Source organism: Leptinotarsa decemlineata, unplaced genomic scaffold, assembly GCF_025532065.1.
Source record: "Leptinotarsa decemlineata unplaced genomic scaffold, Ldec_3_MD MMD2_P_RNA_scaffold_1, whole genome shotgun sequence".
In the NCBI taxonomy this organism is placed as follows: Eukaryota; Metazoa; Arthropoda; class Insecta; order Coleoptera; family Chrysomelidae; genus Leptinotarsa; species Leptinotarsa decemlineata.
The window spans coordinates 867,189-890,812 of NW_027412523.1; the positions used below are offsets into that span (position 1 = coordinate 867,189).

At 35.6% G+C, this 23,624-nt stretch overlaps 1 protein-coding gene across 1 annotated transcript; it reads right to left on the minus strand.

The window, feature by feature from the left end:
- Positions 1 to 1,081: 1,081 nt before the first annotated feature.
- On the minus strand, positions 1,082 to 23,533 carry LOC111514671 (cytochrome P450 4C1). Its single transcript, XM_074170522.1, has 11 exons — positions 22,811 to 23,533; positions 16,014 to 16,257; positions 14,673 to 14,864; positions 11,611 to 11,796; positions 11,481 to 11,547; positions 6,594 to 6,720; positions 6,386 to 6,464; positions 6,212 to 6,324; positions 3,135 to 3,369; positions 2,829 to 3,008; positions 1,082 to 1,361 (listed from the first exon to the last, which is right to left on the minus strand). The coding sequence occupies exons 2-11, from the start codon at positions 16,240 to 16,242 to the stop codon at positions 1,195 to 1,197; spliced, it is 1,575 nt and encodes a 524-aa protein (XP_074026623.1). The 5' UTR covers positions 16,243 to 16,257; positions 22,811 to 23,533; the 3' UTR covers positions 1,082 to 1,194.
- Between the last annotated feature and the right edge of the window lie 91 nt (positions 23,534 to 23,624).

Here is a 23,624-nt window from a genome sequence, read left to right on the forward strand (position 1 = left end):
TGTGACTCGGTGAAGTTAGCATTTCTTGCTGAATGGTATCCAACTGAATTGGATATAAATCTTATGTACTTGTGATGCACTGTTTGGAACCTTTGGTGTAGTGATGAATATTACTGAAGTTTCATTCAACCACCAAACCAGTAACTTCAACACCTGGCAAAGCAGCCTCTTGGAAGCTCATTACACAACTGGCTGATATGCCATCCAAAGTTCAATTTAGTGTCCTAAGAACTTATTATTCTCTTGTTTACTGTCAATGATTTGCTCATCAAGAAATATTTGATCTAAATGGCATTTGAAGGAAATTGAATTTTTTTTTGATATACCTATTGAAAGACAATAAATTTTCATCACACCATTGCCTCACTTTATTTTGATTTGATTTCACTTTTTCCAAGTCATTTTCAGTATTTGTTTGTAATGAATCAACATTATTGTGATGTCAAAGTATAGAACTCTCATCAACAAAGATTGTGCATTTACCTTCTTCTATAGAAATATCAAAAAGTCATTAATATACAATAAAAAGAGCAAAGGGCCGATGACAGATCTCTGAGGTACCCCACTTTCAATTTTCCTCTTGTCTGATTTCATATATTTGAAATTTGAAAATAAAATAACCTTAATTTTTGTAAATTATATAAACTAATGAGTTGAATGTCTGTGCGGTTGGAAATAGACATACTGGGTGTTTCAATACTGAAATAATTCCAAGCTATTCATCAAAAAGTCATAACAGTTTAGTGTCTGATTTTCATTCATACCTTCATTGCACGTCTATATTTCTCAGGATTCAATGTCAAAATATATCTGTTTTCCGTTAACCAGCTGTTGCTCCCCCTACGAACAAGAACTCTCGAAAGTCAACCTCGACGAACAAGGTCTTACCTTTTAACGTGTGATTCCTAACATGGGTTGAACGATAGGAAGTGAAAATCGATCGTCCGGTCTTGCGGTTCGAACCACCGGTTCGCACATCGGTCGATTGACTGAGTGGAGCTGACCACCCACGTCAACCCACCAGGCTATATAATATGCATGCTGTATAAAGTATCATTTTAAGAAATCATTACTGGCCTAGTGAATTGAATAGCAACATTTATTTATTCAAGAATTTTTTTTGACTTGAAGTGTTTGGCAAGTTTTCAAAATCTATAATGCAATTACTCAACTATTTAATTCAAATAATGGAATTTAAATATTTCTAAGTTCAACAGACACTTTATATCCGTCTTTTGGCCTCAACACCAAATTGGCTTTCAGTTTGACATCTTCGACATTTTCATAGGATGTGAATATTTTGTATTTGCGTAGAACTGAACAAAGCAGTGACTTCATTGCCATCATGGCATATCTGGGCCCTGAAAATAAATATTACAAAATCATCATTTGACAAAGACAAAGAAAAATATAGTTCATTTCAATGAATTATTCTGAATTGCTGTGTGCTGTGTTAGGGTAAAGCTGAAAATAAGGCATTGAGCAGCGATAACTTTTGATTTCGAAAAATAATCTATACATTAATTTTTTGAAATTGGTAGAATTTCCCGCCATATAGTCATAGAAGTTGGTACTAGTGGACGAACTTGCCAAAGTCAGTGCGTTACTTCAATAACAAACTATTACTTTTTGGCGTTCATAACTACCAAGTTACGTTTTACCCAGTTTGTCACATTTTGAGAAACTTTCAACTGGTAGTTTATGCACTAGAACTGACAAGTGACGTATCAAATGGCAGTTGACATATCGTAACTGGGCATTTTCACATGTATGTCACTTTTGATACGTCAACTATCACTTTTGAAGAGAAATCAACCTCCCGGCGCGAAATACTGCGTTTTGTGTGCGACTCAGTTAAAAGTGTGGAGAGTAGTCAAAAGTTACAATTTTCTGTCGAATGTTACTTTTTTCAACATATGTTACCATTTTTCATCGAAAAGGAACAGCACTGGCCGAAGTATGTAAGTATTTATCTAGCTTGTAAGTAATTTGCGGGATAAGCGCCTAACAAAACTAAAAATTAATACAAGTACAATATATTGTATAAATTATAATCAAAGATAACGATATTCTATAAGAAGGTAAGTATACTTTATTTTACTCGAATTAATACTCTATTCTGTGCACAAAAACTTTTAGTATTCATTTAAGTACGTTACAAGCTTGTTTTTCAATTTGTGTTCACTATTATTTTATGCTATTTGGCCAGAAATTTCAAATATGCAACAGTCTACAACTATCTTAAGCACAATTTGTATCTCAATAAAAAAAATATTCTTCCCAGACTTTATGAAGTCTTAAATATTGAATTTTCATTTTTCATTTAGTTCGTCATACAAGTTTCATTAGTGGAATTCAGTTTGTTCAGGAAAAGGTAGGTACTATAAATTATCATAATTAATGATCTTTTTGACACCGTCATTAGTCGAAAACTTTGAAGGTTTTCGAATAACTTTTATCACATTGGTTGAAAAATCAAAGACATTCGTCCATGTGTCTAATTTCAGACAAGACATTCCCGATGCTTGAAGATTCTGTGCGCCACGCCATTTTTACTTCTTAAAAGCATAATATCCCTGTGTGTACCTGATGATGTTGATATACACAGAAAAATAACAGTATTTTCAAATGAGTCTATTAAATTGTCTGTAATATAAATGCGAAAGACTTAATTTGGGGTATTAATATAAAGTTTCCAATGGGAAGCAACTGGCCAGCTACGAGTAAATTAGGTACCTTTTTCTGCCATTTGAATATTTTTAATATTTACAATACATGTACCAAACACAAATCTCCATCACCCAGTGTATTTGTTAATAACAACTCACCAATACAGTTTCTGGGGCCATAAGAAAAGGGCACATACGAACATGGGTGCCTTTTTGCAATTTCTTCAGGTAAAAACCTGTCGGGGTCAAATTTGAATGGATTTGGCCAATTCTCTTCATTTGTATGAGCTCTCAATATTCCAAAAACAACTGAGGTGCCAGACTGGAAAACAAAATCACCTAAAAAAATATTTTCTACATGGGATTTACCTCGCAACTAACATAAACTTCAAGGTTTACTTTTCAAATAATTGACTTGGATTTGGTATTTTGTAGTTATCTGTGGTGTCATTATAAACATCTTACCAACTTTAATATCTTCATCTATAGCTCGTACAACCAGTCCAGCTACTGGAAATAACCTTAGAGTTTCTTTTATGAATCTTTCCATGTATTTCAACTTATGTAAGTCGGATGGCTCTACAGCGCGATGTGGTCCTAAAACGTCAATTATTTCTTCGTAAACTCTATCCTGAAGATCCTGATGCAAGCCCAACATCGTGAAAACAAAACAGTTCGTAGAAGCAGTAGTGTCTGAGCCCTAGAAAAATACTTTAACAAATGAAAATACGTTTTGGGAGGTTTCCGGGTTTTGTTACAATCTCCAAACGTTTCAACTTTAACTGCGGCAGTCATCTTCAGTGACTTGGTCGAAGTACTCTTCTTGACCTATTAACTGATACGTTAAGATACGTCAAGAAGTGTACTTCCACTGATACGTCAAGAAGAGTACTTTTACCACGCCACTGAAGATGTAACCAATGAGATTGTAACCAAAGAAGACCACGGCAAAACCCGGAAACTAACCAAAACATTGACGCCAGCCCTGAAAGCCTACATTCCTAAAAAAAATACGTTTTTATCGAACGGAAACAGTTGCAAACGCCGGATCCGGTTTTCAGCTGGTTGCTTTTCTGTGAAAGACAGAACAAGGCTTTTAACGGATTTTGAAGTGAAGCTGATAATAACATTTTTCAATATCCAGACTTTCTCATTGGATAGTTTGTGCGTTTTCAGGTTAAATTTTACTTTACTAGCAAAAAAGAGGTTCTTTTTTCCTTTTTTGATCTCCCCCTTTGCCCTCTCATCTTTTTTGCCCTATTCTTCTTGCTGTGATTCCAAAGAATTAGTTAAATCTATCGTAGTCGCCACCTGATTCACTTTTACTATTGCTTCTAACCACGACGCTTATCTTTTGTAACTAGCCTTGGAACTATATATCTGAACTAATCTAATCTCTGAGACTTGATGCGCTGAAATATTTATCTCGAATATTCGGGATTCCAGGATTTTGGTCCTTCTCACGCTTTTCTGATTTTTTCCAGTGGCGGTTCGTTTGCTTGTTCGCTGCGATCATGGTCGTAACAATATTATTGCTTCAAGTAAATTTCTGTCAATCATTACATCCAATTATTCAATTTCTTCAATCAACAGCAGTGTTTTGATACTGAGGTTTTTCCTTCACAATCGAGGTTTGGATAAAGTAGGGTACTTTGCTTGAGTTATGTATCGCAAATGACCCTACCGAGCTAAAAATGACTACGTCATCGGCTAACCCCTAGTTAAGGAGCCATGCTAGAGGAGTTTGAACAACAAATTGTTACCTCTTATTGGAGATAATAGTTTTTCACGGGTACCTATGAGATTCTTCCTAGCCAAAGTAGCAGCTGCTAATCCGTTTCTAAGAAATTAGTGTAATCTCTTATCACTAACTTGTGTGTTTACTTCTATAATGATCTAATAACGAATATGATGTTATCAACACCATCACTAGCTCTTGAGACACTGGATTTACCTACCAGCGTAGGGAAATTGCTTACTTTGGAGCTCTGTTTCTTTCATTGACAAGAGTATGTTGGAACAAGTAGAAAAAATGAAAAAGAGGCGAATATGACTTAGACGCTTTTCAGTAATTTTAGTTGATTTGTTTTGCTTATTGTTTAGCCGTTTTTCAGCAATTTCAGTTGATTTGTTGCTCATTGTCTTAACGTTAGAGTATATCCGAAGTATTAGTTCATCGGTTGGTTTTTTCTTCTTCGTTTTTTCTTCGAATAAGGTTGCCAATTTGAGGTCAAGGGTTTGGCAAGAATGTTATAGGTTCGGGTATCCTCAGTTTTTATATGTGTATAAATTCATCTGATTTTAGGAAAACAACTTGAAGGCGGCATTGTTAGTTTAATATGATACCAAGCTCCATTTTCAACTCAGAATTCTCATTCGCAAAAACCATAAAAAGATGTCGAATTTGTTTGTATCATCATGGTTACTGAATTTCAACAATTGTTTGTGACCAATTCAAAAACGTTTGCTTTTTGCAGCCTTGAATACACTGTTAGAATTTGAAACTATCACGTAGCTACTGAAGGTTGCAATGAATAATAGACACAGATTTATCGTTTGACTTTCTCTTCAAATAGAATGCAATACTTTATTGAACAATGAACTGAATGAAATGAAGTAGGTTTTGTGTTGTATAACAATCACACCCTCGCAATGGATATCAAGTGAAATCTGAAATTTTTAGAGGAAATGATGGGAGTTCAGTTTATCTAGGATATTTTCTAGATGTTCTTGTCGAGGATGGAATGATAATAATAATAATGATGACGATGATGATGATACGGGCTGGAGGCGGTGTTGACTCTTTGTTCATTTCATCATTGCCTGAACTACCGCTTGTTGCTTTTTGCATATGTTTTAGTTTGGATAATGGAATGCTGATCAAATTCAGCTATCGGGTGTTTGTTCTCACCATATCACCACCGCTGGATATGAGAATAATAGTATCATTCGTGGTGTTGTTGACAGGATGATATCCCAAAGATGACACTAACCGAATCTGCGAAATATCGGCAGTCTCTTATCGTAGAAATCCTTGTAACGGTTTTATAGGGCTCTGCCATAATGGATCTCCTTTCCCTAGCTACTCGTGTAACCCTTGATGGACCATCAAGTAGCTAATCAAAGATTCCGGCCGTAATGGGTCAGTCGTTGCTGATACTTCAAAATACTACCTTATTCCTCGCAGTCAATGTATGTACCAATGAAGATGTCTGCTGTTGTAGCTCAGGAAAAGTTAGGTACTGAAAGTCCCATTCAACAACGGCCTACCAGGTCGGATCTCTAATCGTGACTCCGGCCCTGGAAACCTGTGTTATCATTTTGGCTATGGTACCAGCTTATATGTATAGTTACACCAAAGACGTTAAACGAGAAGAGCTTCTCCAGAAGAGGTCAACAGTATCGTTGAATGAAAACATTACCAAGCTACCATCGATTTTACATTACCAAAAAAAGGAGAGAGAAAATTCGGAGAGAACCATAAAGGGGACTATGAAATTCTGCACTATAAGACAAATAGAGTTATCAAAATATAATCTTACCGCTACGATAAAGGTATCGACCTCTTCCCTGAGTTGTTCCTCAGTGAAACCAGTTTGTTCATCAGTAGTAACTTCTAGTAAGTAATCGAGGAATGCCTTTCTTTTCACTGGTTCTGAAAAATAATAAACAGTCTTTTCAATACGCCAATTATTGAACTTTTTTTCGGAACACACCTGCTTCAAAATAGGTATCAGTGGATTCTTTTTGCTTCCTCAATTTCTCTTCGAAGGCCAGCTTTTTCTCTCTCACGACCTGAAAACAAAGAACAACAGTCCACGTAGTAACTCCATTTTTTCAAACACTTTCAAATCGTTTTCAAATATTTAGAGTGATTTCTTCTTCTGAATCAAAAGGTTCAACTTTCCGATTTTTGATACTCACCTTTCCGGAAAACTGATGCATGTTCCTGATAATTTTTCCGCATTCTGTAGCCATTGACGTCATATTGAAAACCGAATCAAAGTGGTACCATATGACGAAAATTCTCATGAAAATAATTTCCATGATTCTGAAAACAGAAATTTACATGTGTTGTCGTTTTGTAAACTGTATAGTGAAAATAGCACATTAGAGTGCTGAATATTACTAGAGTTTATTTCCAACACCAAACCGTTATTTTAACACCTTGACACGTGTTTCGATCACCAGGTGATCATCTTCAAGAGGAAGATCAAGAGTCGGTGGTTGTATTTGAATTTGGAACATCACTAAAAGTGCAAACAGAATGGAGAAATTATTCAGAAATGATGGCGTTATATGAAAAGTAAATTATTCCAATTAAACCTTTCTATCATACAAATTGAAACATTTTTATTCATACGACAGTAACGTAAAATCTTTCGGCCGATTTTTCTTATGAAAATATATTTTTTGAACCAGTAGACAAAAAAGTATTATACAAAAAATTATCTTCTCAACTTCCTCCCTTCTTAGAGTTTCTGTTGCTGAAGTTAGAGTGTTACAGCATCAGAAGTGTACCTCACAAGCTATTATCATCTTATCTAACAAACAGACGACAAAACTACTAAAAATAGGTACAAATATTTCTGATCTTCGAACCATCAAATATGGAGTTCCCCAAGGCTTGACACTTGGACCGTTATTGTTCACCATATATATAAATGACATCTGTCAGCATACTACTATTGATACTTCCACTATTCTCTTTTTTATTAACACCTCTTCAAATTTACCTCCTTTTTTCTTAAATGACTGATGAATCCATTCATAATGCGAAAAATTGGTTTACCGCCAACTTTATGCATGATCAGAAGATTGAAAAATTAATTATTTCAAGCAACAACAACTATACAACAGGTGAACATCACAAACTTCTCGGTATTACAATCGATGACTCTCTTGATTGGTATATATGCATATAGAAAATTTGAACAAACGTCTATCTATAGTCCATCCAGAAATGTCTGAGAGTGAAAGAATGGTTCATCAAAGAAAGCAACATAGTCGTATCAAGTCAGTGACACTGCAATTCATCCACAAAGTCATAGAGATATTTCTACTCGCTATGCTCCTTGAGGACGCCGCTAAAGGGCCATTAAAATAGAGACTAGCTAAAATAACATAAAAATTGACATCAGTCAGTGTTTTTCATATTTCGTTAAAGATAGTATTAATAGGCGTCGGGCTGGGGGTATTAATATAAATTTCCCAATGATATATTCTGTATGATGCGAAGATTCAAACAAACTCTACAAGTTGACTTCAGAGATGTGTTCACTGAATAATATTAATTCAAAAGAGCTATTAGAAAAATACCTTTTAGGCCATTGTTTTCATAGTATTGATGAATTTTAAACAGTTATTAATATATTGAGCAATAATCATTGACTTATATTTATATTCATATTTGTGAACATATTTCAATGCGAACGTTATATTATATTGTAATGATCTTTTAGATCTAAAAGTAATGAAAAGTTTTTTATCGGTTTATATATTACACGTCTCTCTATGACTATTTTCTATGTACGACATGCTGTAAACTTATTGTGAATCAGTCAAATAAATCTATCTATTTATGATTCAGATTTACATATTCATCGGTGGAAGACAAATGTATGTGAAGAAAGGAGCTTTATTCACGTCAAACAATGGAATAGATAAATTATACTCTCCACTTTGAACTTGCAATAAATTCACTTACATAACAAATTATAATAAAACAATTTGAAATGAACCTATGTGGAATAATAAAACAAATTGCCCTAAGAATTTCTCTGAAATGCCGCAGACTACTTGACTATTCTTGGAGCATTTGCTGCTCGTAATTCTGAACAATCAATCTTTGTTGAATATCCACCTTGACACAAACATAAAAACGAGTTTACGAGTAAATGACTTTTCAACCGATTTCTCTATATTTTATTGAGACGATTTACATGAAGGTGCGTATGCTGTTGAAATACCTTCCTTTGTTTTTGGCATACACTATTAAATGTTCAAATAATAAGGATAGTTTTCATTTTTCTGAAAAATATTCATTTATTCATCGATTTATATTTTGTACCTTTAAAAATAGTCCACTTCAGATATGATACACCTGTGCCAGTGTTTTTTTCAATCCTCAAAGCAGTTCTGATATGCACTTTTTGGTATGTTCCTAAGCTCTCTCAGTTATTCGGTTTTAATCTCCTCAATCGTCGCAAAACGCCGTCCTTTCATGGTCTCTTCAATCTTGGGAACAGGAAAAAGTCGCATGGAGCCAAATCTGGGAGCCTACTGCATCAATTGAAAGGAAGTTGTACCAGACTTTGAAAAAACAACAAGTCTATTTTTCGGAAAAAGAGAGATCATCGCTAACACCGCACCACAGTAATCCCCCTCACTTGTTTGGACTACCCAAAATCCACAAAAAGGATGTTCCGCTCAGACCGATCATTAGCTCCAGAGATTCAGCCACTCAGAACTTGTCCAGATTTTCACTACCAATATTTAAACCATTGCAAAGTAAAACATCATCTTTTGTGAAAAATTCAAGGCATTTCGTTGAACTACTAGGGGAAATCGAAGTCAAAGAACAGGATCAACTGATCAGTTTCGACGTGGAAAGCCTCTACACCAACGGTCCTGTCGAAGAAGCACTTCAAATCATACAGAAGAAGCTATACGAAGATGGGGACCTGATAGATAGAACAAACTTACCGATACAAGTAATCATGGAATTACTAGGATGTTGTGTACGAAACTGCTACTTCCAACGGAAGGACGAATTCTTTAGGCAAGATGAGGGACTGCCAATGGGATAGCCACTTTCACCGGTTATAGCTAATATATATGTGGAGTGGTTTGAAACTCTGGCCATTGAAGAAGCCCCGAGCCTGTTGAGATACGTAGACGACACCTTCATAATATGGAACCATGGGAATGCAGAACTAGACACTTTCCTGAAGCACATCAACAACGTAAGTCCTTCCGACACTTCCACAATGGAGAAGAAAGTCCACAACGAATTGCCATTCTTAGACGTAGTGGTGAAGAGGACCGACACTAAATTGGAAAAATCTGTATATTGCAAACCCACTCACACAGAACAGTATCTGAACCAGAAATCCAACCACTATCAATCGACTAAGAAAGGAATCATCAACACTCTACTAGACCGTGCTTTCGGGCTCTGTAATACAAAGGAAGGCCTCGAAAAGAAAAAATGACCTTCAACGTAAAGGATACTCCAGATTGATGGTAGAACAGGCTTAAGCTAGAAAACAGCCAGAGCTCCACAAGGAAGAGAAGCCGCCACAACCAGTACTTGTACTTCCCTACATTAGAGGATTATCGGAAAGGATAAGAAGGATTGGGTCCAAATATAACATGAGGCCTGTTCCAGATCTGGGAACACTATCCGTAGCAGCCTCACTAGAACCAGGCCACCAAACGCGGACTGCGATTCCAAGAATTGCATTTGCCGGATACCTTGCCAGTGCGGAGAATCATACATCGGTGACACTAAGAGGCCATTGAAAGTTAGCATTGCTGAGCACAAGAAACAAACACAGCGAGTAGAAACCAGCAAATCCGCAATAGTAGAACATGTTTGGACTCATCAACATAATATCAAGTGGGCTCAAGCTGAAATCATCCACAAAGAGGAACACTGGTTTAGGAGAAAATTCAAAGAAGCGGCGTACATGTTGTCCAACAACGTATTTAGTCAAGCTAGCGTGGAGATACGTAACATATGGAAACCTCTAATCAAGCGAAAAACGACCAACTCCCGTCAAACGGTCATCTCCCGCTAAAACCAATGAAGCGGAGAGAGGGAATAGGTGAAAGCATTCGAATCTCGGAGGAATAAGTCCAGTTATCACCCGAAGACGATTGTGGATACTAACAATCGAAACGCGTCGTGACGTAACTTCGTTTGTAATCTTTTAATTTTAATTTTTCATTTTTTGTTAATAATATTTTTTAATTTTCAGCTTTTACTTTTCACTTTTAAATTTCTAGCCTCTCACCAACAATATAAACAAGCTAATCACCTGAAACTGTGAACATATGCTCGAGACGAGTGTAACAACATGAAAACATAAAACGTCTACACGTAGTAACGGCTACATACATCAATTTATTGTATATTAGTTGGGTTGGTTAGGATGATAGGAAGGAGAAAATAAGAAAGTAATAAGTAAGTTCACCATCGCTATTAGAATCACTACACAGGAAAAAGTCTGCGTTGTTATCACACTCCTTATTACTATTACTACTTGTCGAAGGACGCCACATTTTAAACAGATAACAACAATTTTAAGTAATTATAACTGAACCAATATCGAATTTTAACACTCAAATCGCGATCAGTTCCTGAACTGAACATTGACGACACAACGGCGATACTCATCCCCACATTCTATTCGTCACCGTAACATGACTTCAAATTTAATTTTATGACTCTTCAGCCAATCATAAAACTCGGTTAGTAAAAATTATCCAATATGAACCGCCAATTCTTCGGTCCACTTCACCGTATATAGTGTTTACTTCTATACGGTGTCCACGTGAACTAGTTGGCAGCGGCATAATTTCTCTGTATTGGTTTTTTGGCCTTTGAGATGCCGATAGCTTTAACTATTCACAATGCAGGTAGGTTACTTCGACTATATTTTCTGTGAATATTTCTATACATTTTACCATGAGTCTCCTGTAATAACAATGACAGTGTTTTCTGAATTCATATGAGAAGCCTTTGAAGTTTTGTCTTGTACTTAAGCTATTGATATAAATAATGAATATTAAGAAATAAATATCTACCTGTCAGCCCATTTTGTGTACAAAGCATCAGTCGTTTGGGCATTCACTTTAACCCCCATAGCTGTTTCTGAAGAAAACAAACATAACTTTCACTAATTTACTCTGGAAGGGAGTTTACTACATGACTTACCGCAAATAATATCCAACGTGCATTTCGAAATTACGTGGAATAAGTCGAATTCACCTTTTCCAGAATATTTTTTCAGCTGATCGACCAGAATTGCACCTTGTTCGGCGAATACCTCCACAAAATTATCCAAAATTTTTTGATGAAAAGTTGGGGCTATCAACTTTCTGTGTTTCTTCCATATATCAACTAAAAAATTTGATAAATGTAGTGGCATGAAAAATTAAAAACAACCGAAACTGGCCAAAAATTTGCCTGGCGATGTAATACTATGCATGAGTTTGGGAATTCCTGCATGAAATGATTTGTTCCGTACGGATGTCACCAGCTGCTTGGAATTCCCAATCAGATATATTGTAAAGGGCCCATGGGTTGGACTACCTATCGGGCGCGTTTCCAGGTGGCGGATAGGGAGACGACCAGGGGGCTGGAGGCCCTTTCCGGGAAGCCAATGTGGCCTTACAGACGGGGTCGCCGAACTCCTGGTCAGTGGCAGAAATAAGTAGAGTGAATGGAACTAAAACTCTCCAAAAGTCTTTGCAAAACATGCCACTGTGGACCAGCCTACCCAAGCTAAGGCGTAAGGATCGTGCCGACAGCTGAATGGCCGCAGGGTGATATACCAGCCTACCTCTGGTAATACGGGGCTCTGCCAGAGGTAGAGCTTAAGTGTCCACCCCAATCTACCGCTTAAAATGAGGCTGGACATAGCAGATCACCTCGTGATGTAATACAAAGGCCAAGGCGTGAGCTCATTTGCGTGCGCCGAGGCCAAAAGGAGAGCGAAGAAGGCACGAATGGCAGCAACTATGAGTGCACCCTCCTTCTCCCCCACTCCACCTCTAACAGCAAGGGCACTTTCTGCGGCGGGCGCCAAGAGCTCCGCCTTGAATGAAGGCAAGGAACCGGTTCCTTGCCAAGAAGGTTGGAGAAGCCGCGAAACGACAGTAATGTCGCTGCACCTTCCAAAACCTTCGCGGAGGCCACCGTGAGACACCTCAAGGTTGCCAAAGAGAGTGTGTGTTCGGCGAGTCTTGACATCTCCTAAAGGAGATGTCTCCTGTCCACCTTCCTGGAAAGGACAGGATGGACGATGACCTAGGAGGACAACTCCTCGGTAGGATGTACGTACAATGGGTCACATGTGGCCTAAGTTCTGTGGGCTTACACTCACCCTCCCTACTCTACAGATACAGATACCAGTGACGGCTCGTGCATTGGAGAACTGGGGAGGCTAAAGTCATAGAGACTATATACACACAGAAAAGCCCGCCGGAGGCGCGAAAATTTTTTGGGGCACCGCACCTATTCAAAGCCAAATACGTAATATTTGCATAAATGCAAAAAAAATTGTGTATTGCCGAAAATTATACGTATAAAACTGACCATTAAAAAACAAAAACAAGGAAAAAGGGTTGTCTTTGAGTTATTTAATATAAATGAACTCTTCTTAGTCAATAAATAATAATACTTTTCACTTCTAATATAACAGTTTTGTTAAAAATTGACACAAATATTTTATAAGCACAAGTACTTAATTATGCTTATCTTTGACATATCTAAAAACGATTGAAAGTTGATGTACAGGTAATATCGGTAGTTTCATCAACACTTTCAATCTCCTTGCTTATAATTTCTTCAATAATATGTGCCACACTGTCTATAAGCTCACTTTAGATGGTTTTTGAGGTGCCCGAAAAAACGCTACCGTTTAAAAAAGTGCCAAATTGTGAATCATATTTGAACATTAAAAGTTCCTTGTAATTGCCGCGATTAATCGAATCTTCGTTTTCATCGTGTCCGCGAAAAGCTAATTCTGGGGAACCCAAATAAATCGTAATATCGATAAGTCTTTTTAAATTCGACAGGTTTTCTCTAACCTGATTATTAAAAAAAATTATGGCCTCTTTTTTGTAGCTGAAGCTGTTTCTATATTTTGTTTGCTTAAACAATTATAATTTACAAGACGAAAATATATGCTCCTTAGATTAAATGTCTTTCTGTAGAACGAGGTAAATTTTTGAAATCGGAGTATCTATTTTAGACCACGTTTGGTATTCGGTTTGTACGGAAAATAAAACACAGGGCCAACAAAAAAGTTGTTCTCGTTTAATGGAGCCGGTTAACCAATCGCATTTAGCGTACCAACTAATATTGAATTCTCGATTTTGTCGATTATCTGACGTTTTAATTGAAATCAAATTTGGTTAAGGCCTTCCCAGAGTTTTAATAATGTAAAATTTATTATCATAAGATAAAGACTTAAAATTATTTGTCAGCAACCAATCGACTATATCGTCCCACTTATCCATAATAAATGGAAAAAAAACTTACCGAAAAGTGAAAACCTGAAAACACTCTAAAAACACATTAAAAATATTACCAAAAAGCATATACCAAAATATTTTTCTGTCCCGGTCCGTCACGGCATCCCGTTCGAATAATTAAATGAAAAACAAACGCAGCCGTACACTAACGGAGACCAACTGGAGGCTAGCCTCCTCTAACGCTATAATTTCTGCAACTAAAAGTACAAATCGGGACGTATGTCTCTGGTTGGATCGGTCTCGCGAAGTTTGTGTTTTTTAAAACGGTCGGAGGCTTGGCTCCCTTGCAACGTATGACATTTATTATTTCGGGTTTATTCGTTATTCGTTCATGGGCGGTGCGTTTGAGGTTTGTTGATGCAGGATACATCGTGGAACGTACTAAGTAGTCAGCGATAGTGTTTTTTTTTCGGGCATATTATGTATTTATATTAAAAATTAATGTCAAAGTAATGATACCCAAACATTTTTAGAAAAAAATAATCATAATTATTTGTCAATATCTTTCAATGTATTGCGATGAATAGCCTCAAATTTTATGGGGTGGCTAAGCCTCCCTTGCCTCCTCTGACGAGCCGCCGCTGATAGATACAGAAGTGAGTTAGGCGCACTACAACTGCGTCAATTCCGACCATAACTCATATCTATTTCGATTGAGAGAGAGTTGTTATTTTTTGTGTCATGTAATCAAGAATATCTGAATAACGATTGAGTTAAATATATATTTTCTATACATACCGGGTGCAGTAAATAAACCATGGCCGACAATAACGTTTGCATGATGATACAAAGGCTCCTTCCTCAAACACGTTGGAAGAAGAATTTCAAAATATTTTGGATCCGATACGGCGTAGAACAAGCGGGGACCAAACCACACTCTGAAAAGTCCTGGATAACTGTCAAACATTTTTGTGATATTGGCGAATATAGCTGAAAATCAAAGAAAGTTTGTACGGGGTTTTTCATTTGAATATATATTTGAATTGAAAGGGTATATTTTTGGGAGATATTAATTTTTTGGAAAGAAAGTTCTTGGCCTTCTACTTTTATATGAACGTTGAATTCTACGAAAAACACTTTTCTCTAATCCGTTTGTAACCCAAAAATTTGCAATGGAATCAAATCAGATATCATTAACAGGATAATCAATGAAAGAAGTAAAATTTCACTTGCACGGAATACTGTCATCTTCACTGCTAGACATCCGATGTCGCCGTAAGACATTTGTCTTATCGGCTCTTCAGTAAAAAAAAACGATAACATTATAAGAAAAAACACTCATTTCGTTCATAAAATCCACCCGTGTCATCGATGACAGTACGTAAATAACATTCATTCGCTTATTTGATTGAATCCCAGCCATAGGAATCTTGTTTAAATTGAAACAGTATATTTTTAGGAGAGATTAATTTTTGTGAAAGAAGGTATCAGGATGGAGAATTAGAAGATCAAAAACTTTCTTTCCCAAAAATATATATATATTTATTCAAGGTAGTCTTTGCTGACTAGTCAAGAACAAAACTTGAAAATTTGGGTGAACAGCAAAATGGAAGTGTCTTATAACACCAGTTCCAATATTTTGATAATGTTTATCACCATCTTTCAGGAAAAAAGTACGATAATAATAATACAAAGTTCAATTTGAATTGTGAGATAAATAACAAAAACACAACTTTCTGTTAGTGAGGTTGAGTGAGAAAAGGATATTCAAGTTATTAAAATAAAACAATAAATAAAATTGTTCTAAAATCCATTATACTACAAAATTTTTACCAATCAAAAAGTTTTAAGGGCTGCTTCCATGTTGAATTTATTGAAAATACGAACTAATCGATTAAAATATTTTTGTTTATACGGAAGGACCATGAACTTTGAATCCATGTCTTTTTGCAGAAAAGACATTACGTTAGATGTAACCCTGCTAGATGTAAAAAGAAAGTTTTAGAGTAAGGAATTAGTTTTCTTCATCTCCTGAAGACACCAAATTTATTTGTGAAACTTGTTACTTGTTACAATTATGTTACTTTGATTCCCTAATGGGCCTAATGTTTTGCGTGGATAATTTCAGAGATTACTTACTATATGGACTACCGATGAAGCTCAAAGCACATCCTATCAGCGGAAAAGCGATTGGTCCAGGTAGTTCACTAGAAGATTTATATAACTTCCTCCTCCTCCAAAGTAACTGTGCAAACCATGTTAATAAAGTGAAACTTGATGCTACTAATAGTAGTTCAACAGCTATCCCACTGTTTCGTTTAGTTGCTACTGGTGATATTTTCACGTAATTGGAATATGTTTCTTCCATATTCAAAAATTGAAACTGCAAATAATGCAATATATTGAAATAGAGTTAGTTCGAAAGCAAGGAAAGCACGAGTAAACGAATGAAAGCAGTGCAATAATCACAAAGTGTAATTGAAGTACAGTTCAGCAAGTCAATATTTATTCATGTGCGACGATTATTTTTGAAAATACTTTTTTTAAATGCGATCAGAAAGAATATTTTATATTTAATTCACACTCAACCGCTTGGAATAGCATTCCCAACTGGTAGGTACCGATGACTTTTCATTATCAAACTTTAACATTATGTAAGGTTGTAGGGATACAGAATAACCTCACTGGCAATAATCTTCCATTCATTCCAGGCGGTTGTAAATGAAGCACATAATAATAATGATAATGCTAATATTTATTTTCCATTAGACAGAGATAACATACAGGGTGATTCAAAAGTACTTTGACAAACTTTAGGAGGTGATTCCTCACAATATTCTAATATGAACTGTCCAAATAAATAAATGTCCGGAAACGCTTCGTTTCCAAGATACACGATGTTGAAGTTTTATTTTTTTTTCGTTTTTTTCAAATAACTTTTGAAATACTGAACTTAATTAAACGAAACTTGATAATAGGAGGTTTTTGAGGTGTCGAATTCGAACCTGATGTTCTTATTGCTCTTACTCGAAGGGGGCGCCACCTACACGTCTTTTTTTTTAAAGATTCATAACTTTTTTGGGCGTACTTCTAGCACATTTTTCAGTAAAAATATCGATTCCTCTATCATATCTACGTAAATAAGCTACCCTTGTTACTAGTTGCTGTAAGCAACCGTTTTCTAAATATTTGGACTTGAAAACTTCAAGTCGATTATTTGATAATCGATGCATGTTGAAGTTATTACGAATATTTTGCTTTTTTCACAAGAATGCTTTGGACATGAATTTGACGTTTTACTCGTTTGAAGAGGTCATTACTGTTGGGTACGTTCCTTTATGACATCTTTAAGCGAAATAGTTATTTTTGTATCAAGGGTGCATAATCAGTATTTGTTTGAATAAAATTTGCAAGAAATGTCAACATTTCATTTCAGGAAATTTTGAATATGTAGAATAAACTAAAATAAACGAAACTAAATTGTATTCAAATAAATTGTTGGAAGTGTACACCTTCAGCGAAGATACAGGCAGTCAGTCGTCTAGTCATTGAATCTCGTACCCGCTCAAAAATTATTGGTCTGTTTCTTATTGTTTTACAGGCGTCTACTATTCGGTTTCTTAGATCTTTCTCGTTCACTACTGGAGTCTTATAAACTAGTGACTTCAAATGTCCCCAAAAATAAAAATCTATCGGCTTTACATCTGGGGACCTTGGTGCCCACGCCTGGTTAGGTTCTTCTACACCCCTACCGATCCATCGATTTGGATAGACTGTGTTAAGGAATTCCCTGGCTACAACGCTAAAATGGGCCGGAGCTCCATCATGCATAAATCACATGCGGATACGAATTTCTAATGGTACATTCTGAAGTAGTCCCGGCAATTCATTTTCTAAAAAGTGTCTGTAAGTTGCGGAAGAAAGAAAGGACCTATCAAGTAATTATCAATTATTGCCGCCCATACATTTACAGAAAATTGATACTGATAATGCCTTTCACTAACTGCGTGCGGATTTTCGAGAGCCCAAACATGGTTGTTATGAAAATTTGTGATAGCATTTCGGGAGAAGTTTGCCCCGTCCGTGAAAAGTACATATCTTAAATATTGAGGATTTCCAGCCAATTTTCTCAAAAACCATTGACACATAGTAATGCGTTGGGAAAAGTCTCGTGGCAAAAGAGCTTGTACCCTTTGAATATGGTATGGATAAAACTGTTGATCGTGGATAATTCTCCAAACTGTGGACTGAGTAGAATTGACAGCTTCAGCAATTACTCTTGTGCTTATTTCTGGATTCTCCTCGAGAGCGTTCAAAACAGCTTCTTCCAATTCTGGAGTTCGGACTACTCGTGGTCTTCCAATAATATCAGATGTCCTCTTAAAGCTACCTGTTTCTGCCAAACGACGGTGGAGACTAGCAAATGTTGGAGCTGAAGGCAGTACTCGATTAGGAAATCGCTCCTGGTAAATACGTCTTGCTTCGCGCGCATTGCCATCCGCAAGGCCATAAACAAAATGCATATCGGCTAAATTATTATTATTTAATAAATTTAATAAATATTATTATTGTTTGAATAATCCATTTTTCAAAATAAGTGTTTTCTACTTCTATTTACGGAAACTTCAACAAAACGTCTAACTGTCACAAAATATGTAAGTACCAAAACCACTCACAAACGTCAAATTTATTTCCAAAGCATTCTTGTGAAAAATGCAAAATAACTTCAACATGCATCGATTATCAAATAATCGATTTGAAGTTTTCAAGTCCAAATATTTAGACAACAGTTGCTTACAGCGACTAGTAACAAAGGTAGCTTATTTACGTAGATATGATAGAGGAATCGATTTTTTTACTGAAAAATGTGCTAGAAGTAGGCTCAAAAAAGTTATGAATCTTTAAAAAAGAAAAAGACGTGTAGGTGGCCCCTACGAGTAAGAGCAATAAGAACATCAGGTTCGAATTCGACACCTCAAAAACCTCCTATTACCAAGTTTCCTTTAATTAAGTTCAGTATTTCAAAACTTATTCGAAAAAAACGAAAATAAAAATAAAACTTCAACATCCTGTATCTTGGAAACGAAGCGTTTCCGGACATATTTATTTGGACAATTCATATTAGAATATTGTGAGGAATCACCTCCTGAAGTTTGTCAAAGTACTTTTGAATCACCCTGTATATTGGAATCGTCAAAGTACACATAAAGTCATGACACAAAATTCACAGCGTGAGCAACACCGTTGTTATTAAAACAACAACAAAATCAAAATAAAATACAGCACAGGTACACTTACATAATACGAATCGTAAAATTCTTATAAATTAGAAAAACATTTCTCAGTCAAATAGTTCTTCAGCAAATTACTGAATTTATTGAGGTTTGTTATATCTTTATTACTTATTGAAAATAGTAAGACCTACCACTGATGGACAATTTAGTGTTGTTTTTATAATGACGAAACGGAACATGGAGATCACGTTTTTGTCTAGTGTTCATATTATGAATATTTTCATTTGAAGGAAATCTATTCTTGTTTTTAAAAGCATAGATTGACAGTTCAAAAATGTACATACAGGATAGGGTTGAAATTCTAAATTTTCGAAATATATCCCTACATAAAAATGTACAAGGAACTCCTGCTACTATACGAATATTCCTTTTCTGTATAATGAACACATCTGAAACTAGTGTAGAGTTACCCCATTTACATATGCCATATCGCAACCTTGACGCAACTTGCGCGTGACATAAAGATAATAGTTGTTGTTCTATCAAATTGCTTCTGAGGTTTCTGAAAAGGGAACACAATGAATTCAGTTTGTTCATCACGAAGGTGCAGTGTTTTTTCCAAGTCAAACATGCATTCATGGTTATCCCCATAAATGCTATATCATCTGAACTGATGAATGTACTTTTTCGCACTGTCTTTGACGATTGTGAAATCTCACCAACTGAGTTTTTTCAGCATCAGCATTGAGGTACAATGAATTGTTTCCGCACCAATTCACAACTGACTTCAGAGAACTTTCACACTTCTTTAACAGAAGATGATCCACATTACTGGACACCACCAAGGATATGTCATCAGCATACATCGTTATGAATGAATCTGGGATGAAGTTATCGACTTCATTTATATAAAGAAGGAATAATATCGGACCCAGCACAGATCTTTGTGGTACACCTATCGTAACGTCCAAGCCCTCAGAATCAAAAGTAGTGGTAGACTCACTATGATATTTCAAGCTAACAAACTGATGTCTATTCTTCAGAAACAATTGAGTCCAGTCATAGGCAACAGTATACCATACGAATAAAGCTTTGACATGAGTTGATATTGATTGACACAGTCGAAAGTCCTGCTGAGGTCGCAAAATATGCCAACAGGGCATTCTCCTGATTCCAGAAATATCGAAACTGTTTCGATAAATGAAATTATTGCAGTGTTTGTGGATTTGTTTGTGCGAAAACCATGTTGTTTGTCTGAGAATATTCGATGTTTTTTTAGGAATTTCAGTAACCTATCTAAATAGGAGTAAATAGGGTATTGGAAAAACCCGAACTTATCGTAATTGGCCTATAGTTTTCCAGGTTTTCTGGGTCCTGCTTTTTCAAAATTGGGACATCTTTGCCGACTTTCAATATTTCTGGAAAGCATATAAAGTCAGTTGTCGTGAAAGATATAAATTTGTCAACAAAATCCCTGGAGGAGAAAACAGCTAGAAGTATTGGAAAATTGTCAGTTTTTCAGTGAAGCAAAATGTCCTACAGTGCCTTCTGAAGAGCATTGTTCGAAATCTGTCTTGCACCAAATTTTTTGAGAAACAGAAGCAAAATCTGGATCAGGAGAGCAAACAAACTCACCCTTCAGCAGGCCACCTAAACCAGAGGCAAAATAAGTCCTAGATGGCTGAATCTAATGTAAACGCTCATCAGCTACAATTTTCTTTCCACAGTGAAGGAAATAATTGAGGTACACAAGTACGAACCAAAACTTCTTGCTTGATAGAAAGTATTGAATTACTTGTCATAGATTAAAATAACTTTTTTTATCAGTTACCAGCTGTTAACAACGTTGGACTTGTAAGTTATATACGCAACCGACGCTAATTTTTATCTTCAGCAATGAGGACCATTTCTAAATGAATGGGTACGTGAATAAACAAAATTGTGTGCTACTGCGCCAGACATCTTTAGTGAAGATGTCTGCCGCAATAGCAGACGAAACGTTTGGTTCTATAACGATTTGCCGGTTCTGATTCTGTTCTCGCTAATTATAACGTTCACATTAACGAAACTTTTGTTCATTTATTCAACACATTTCTTTTACTCCAACGGTGTTCCAATATCAAGACTTAACTCGAAAAATTAATATCCTTTCCTCTGTTAATATATTGTATCATATAGGTAGTGAATGACAGAGACATATTTCTGGTATAGAAAGGAATTTTGAAAGTGAAAAAATTAAATGATCTTTCATTACCGTGAACTGTTATTTAATATCAAGGCTATGACTTGAGATTAACAAAATAATGAGGATAATTATAACAATACTGAGAAGGTGAATGTGCTTCTATGAACTGCAAGATCCGTACATTTTGAGTGGAGCTGGGAAATTTGTGCTGTATATTTTATATGTTGAAAAATTTTTCTTTACGCATGTGATTTCAAAAGTTTTATAAATTATATATACGATACTATATACAGTAACATATATTTTTTCCCTTGGTGGTGGAAATTCCTGATTCCTTTTCTTAATGCTTATTTACGCTATACAAAGAACCTACCTGCATATTTCAAGATTCTAGATTCAGTAGCTTCGGCTGTACGTTAATATAAGTATGTCAGTGAATAGATACCCACTTAAACAATACTAGCTGTTCCCCGCTCTTTCATCCGCGTTCAATATTTTTAATATTAGTAGTAGTAGGATTAGTAGGATCACCAATGTATTTCATTCTAATCCTTTCAGTTTTTTTTTGCTGATGCTATTCAATATTGTCACATAAACATATAATCAGTTACTTTTTATATTTTTTTGAGAATTTAGTTCCTACAAAAATGATTAAAAAGTGGGATGGTTCAATAAAAAAGAAACTTCAGAAAAATGGTGAAATACAATTATTTTCATCATAAATATCTGTCAAGTAATTCGCTGCCTAGACTTTCGAATAATCAATTGCAAATATTTTTTTTGGGGAATTTTGACGGCCCGTTTTTTCAAAACCAAGCAAGTCGTCACTTATCAAACACTCTGTATACTAAGTAGAAGTCGAGCTGAATTAACCGCTTCCAGTTGTGAATTCGTTGAACCCAAAAACAGAAAAGAATTCAGTTATCGTCACATCGTATGATTAATTCAATTTTATTTAAAAAAAACATTTTTGTGTTAAGGCCCTTTTCTCTAGGATCATTGATTTTTATGTAGTTTTTCCTGTATTTTAATTTTTCTACTATTATTTCCGTTACAGTCTGGTTCACATGTACTCGATTTAGCTCTTTTTGGTGACATTTTTCAGCCCTATCCAAAAATTACGACCAAGGTGTCATTCGATTCGTATTTTTGCCTAGAAAGTTTAAGGAAAAGTCCGAAAACGCGCCGATGAAAATTACAAAAGTTATAAACAATTAGGTGAAAAAAAAATGGGGCTTTAGTTTTTTCTTAATATCTCGGAAAATTTTCAAAATTTTGGAAATTTGAAAAAAGGGCTGAAAAATGTTACAAAAAAAAGTACATGTGAACTGAACTATTAATGGAGAAATAGTTACCGATAAATATTGACTATATTTTTTCCATTTCACTTATCGAATTCGTATCAATTTCGGTAGTTCACTTGCATAGTCACATTGAAAAGAATCAATAATGCCTCTATTAAATCTTGTTGAACTTTTCATGAATATTGTCTCAATTATTTTGCAATCAATACTCACATCTTCGCAGGTTGAATTATTTGATTTCAGTGACACAGATCCTGGCAACGATTGTGTAAAATGCACTCCTAATATAGAAAAAACTAGTGAAGGAAAATATTCAGCGCACTGAACCAGTTTCAAGTTTGATGTCAACTGTTAGATCTTGAAAACCTCCTATTAATAAGAACTTGCGTACATTTTCTTCCCCACTTTTAGCTCAGCTTAGCTGACAAGCCGACAATTGCGTTTACTGAAAATTCAAATCGTGTAATTTGCTTTACATAATATATTTTATGGTAGTATTATTCTTTCGCCGAAACTTTCCTTGATGAGTACGTGACAAAATTTGTTATGATCAATTTTGGAGCTGATTGTAATTGGCATCATTTAACGTATGAGAAGTAGAATTGTAGACTTTCCCAGCCATACAAACTACTGCGTATAGCGATATTTCCAATACAAAGAATAGTTTTCATTTACCAGGGCTGTTGTTGAAGAAGATTGATGAAAAAGCCATACACGAAAAGTTGTTATTCAGTTTTACAAACTAAAATAACCGTTCTTGTTACTAAAAGACTGAACACTTTTGGAAACGAAAGATAGGCCATCATGATAGCCTATCTTGGCCAATCATCATGATTGCAATTGGACAAGAATTTCCATCCCTGAGTCAGGAATGGTTCTGATCCAAATTAGCTGAGCCCGATTGGTAAATTTACTATTGTAAGAGAAAAGAAGAGAACAGAATGGAATTCTGATATATGATATACAAATTTGTAATTGACATAAGCCCTATACAAAGGAATGAACTAGATTCAAACTTGAAAATAGG

What these genes read in the sequence shown, in the direction of transcription:
- LOC111514671 (XM_074170522.1), bottom strand. Translation starts at nt 16,242, where the DNA reads ATGGAAGAAACATATTCCAATTACGTGAAAATATCACCAGTAGCAACT. An exon ending in TGGTTTATTTACTGCACCCG is followed by an intron (nt 11,797 to 14,672) that starts GTATGTATAGAA and finishes CAAATTTTTTAG; the next exon opens with TTGATATATGGAAGAAACAC. An exon ending in TCGATACCTTTATCGTAGCG is followed by an intron (nt 3,370 to 6,211) that starts GTAAGATTATAT and finishes GTATTTTTCTAG; the next exon opens with GGCTCAGACACTACTGCTTC.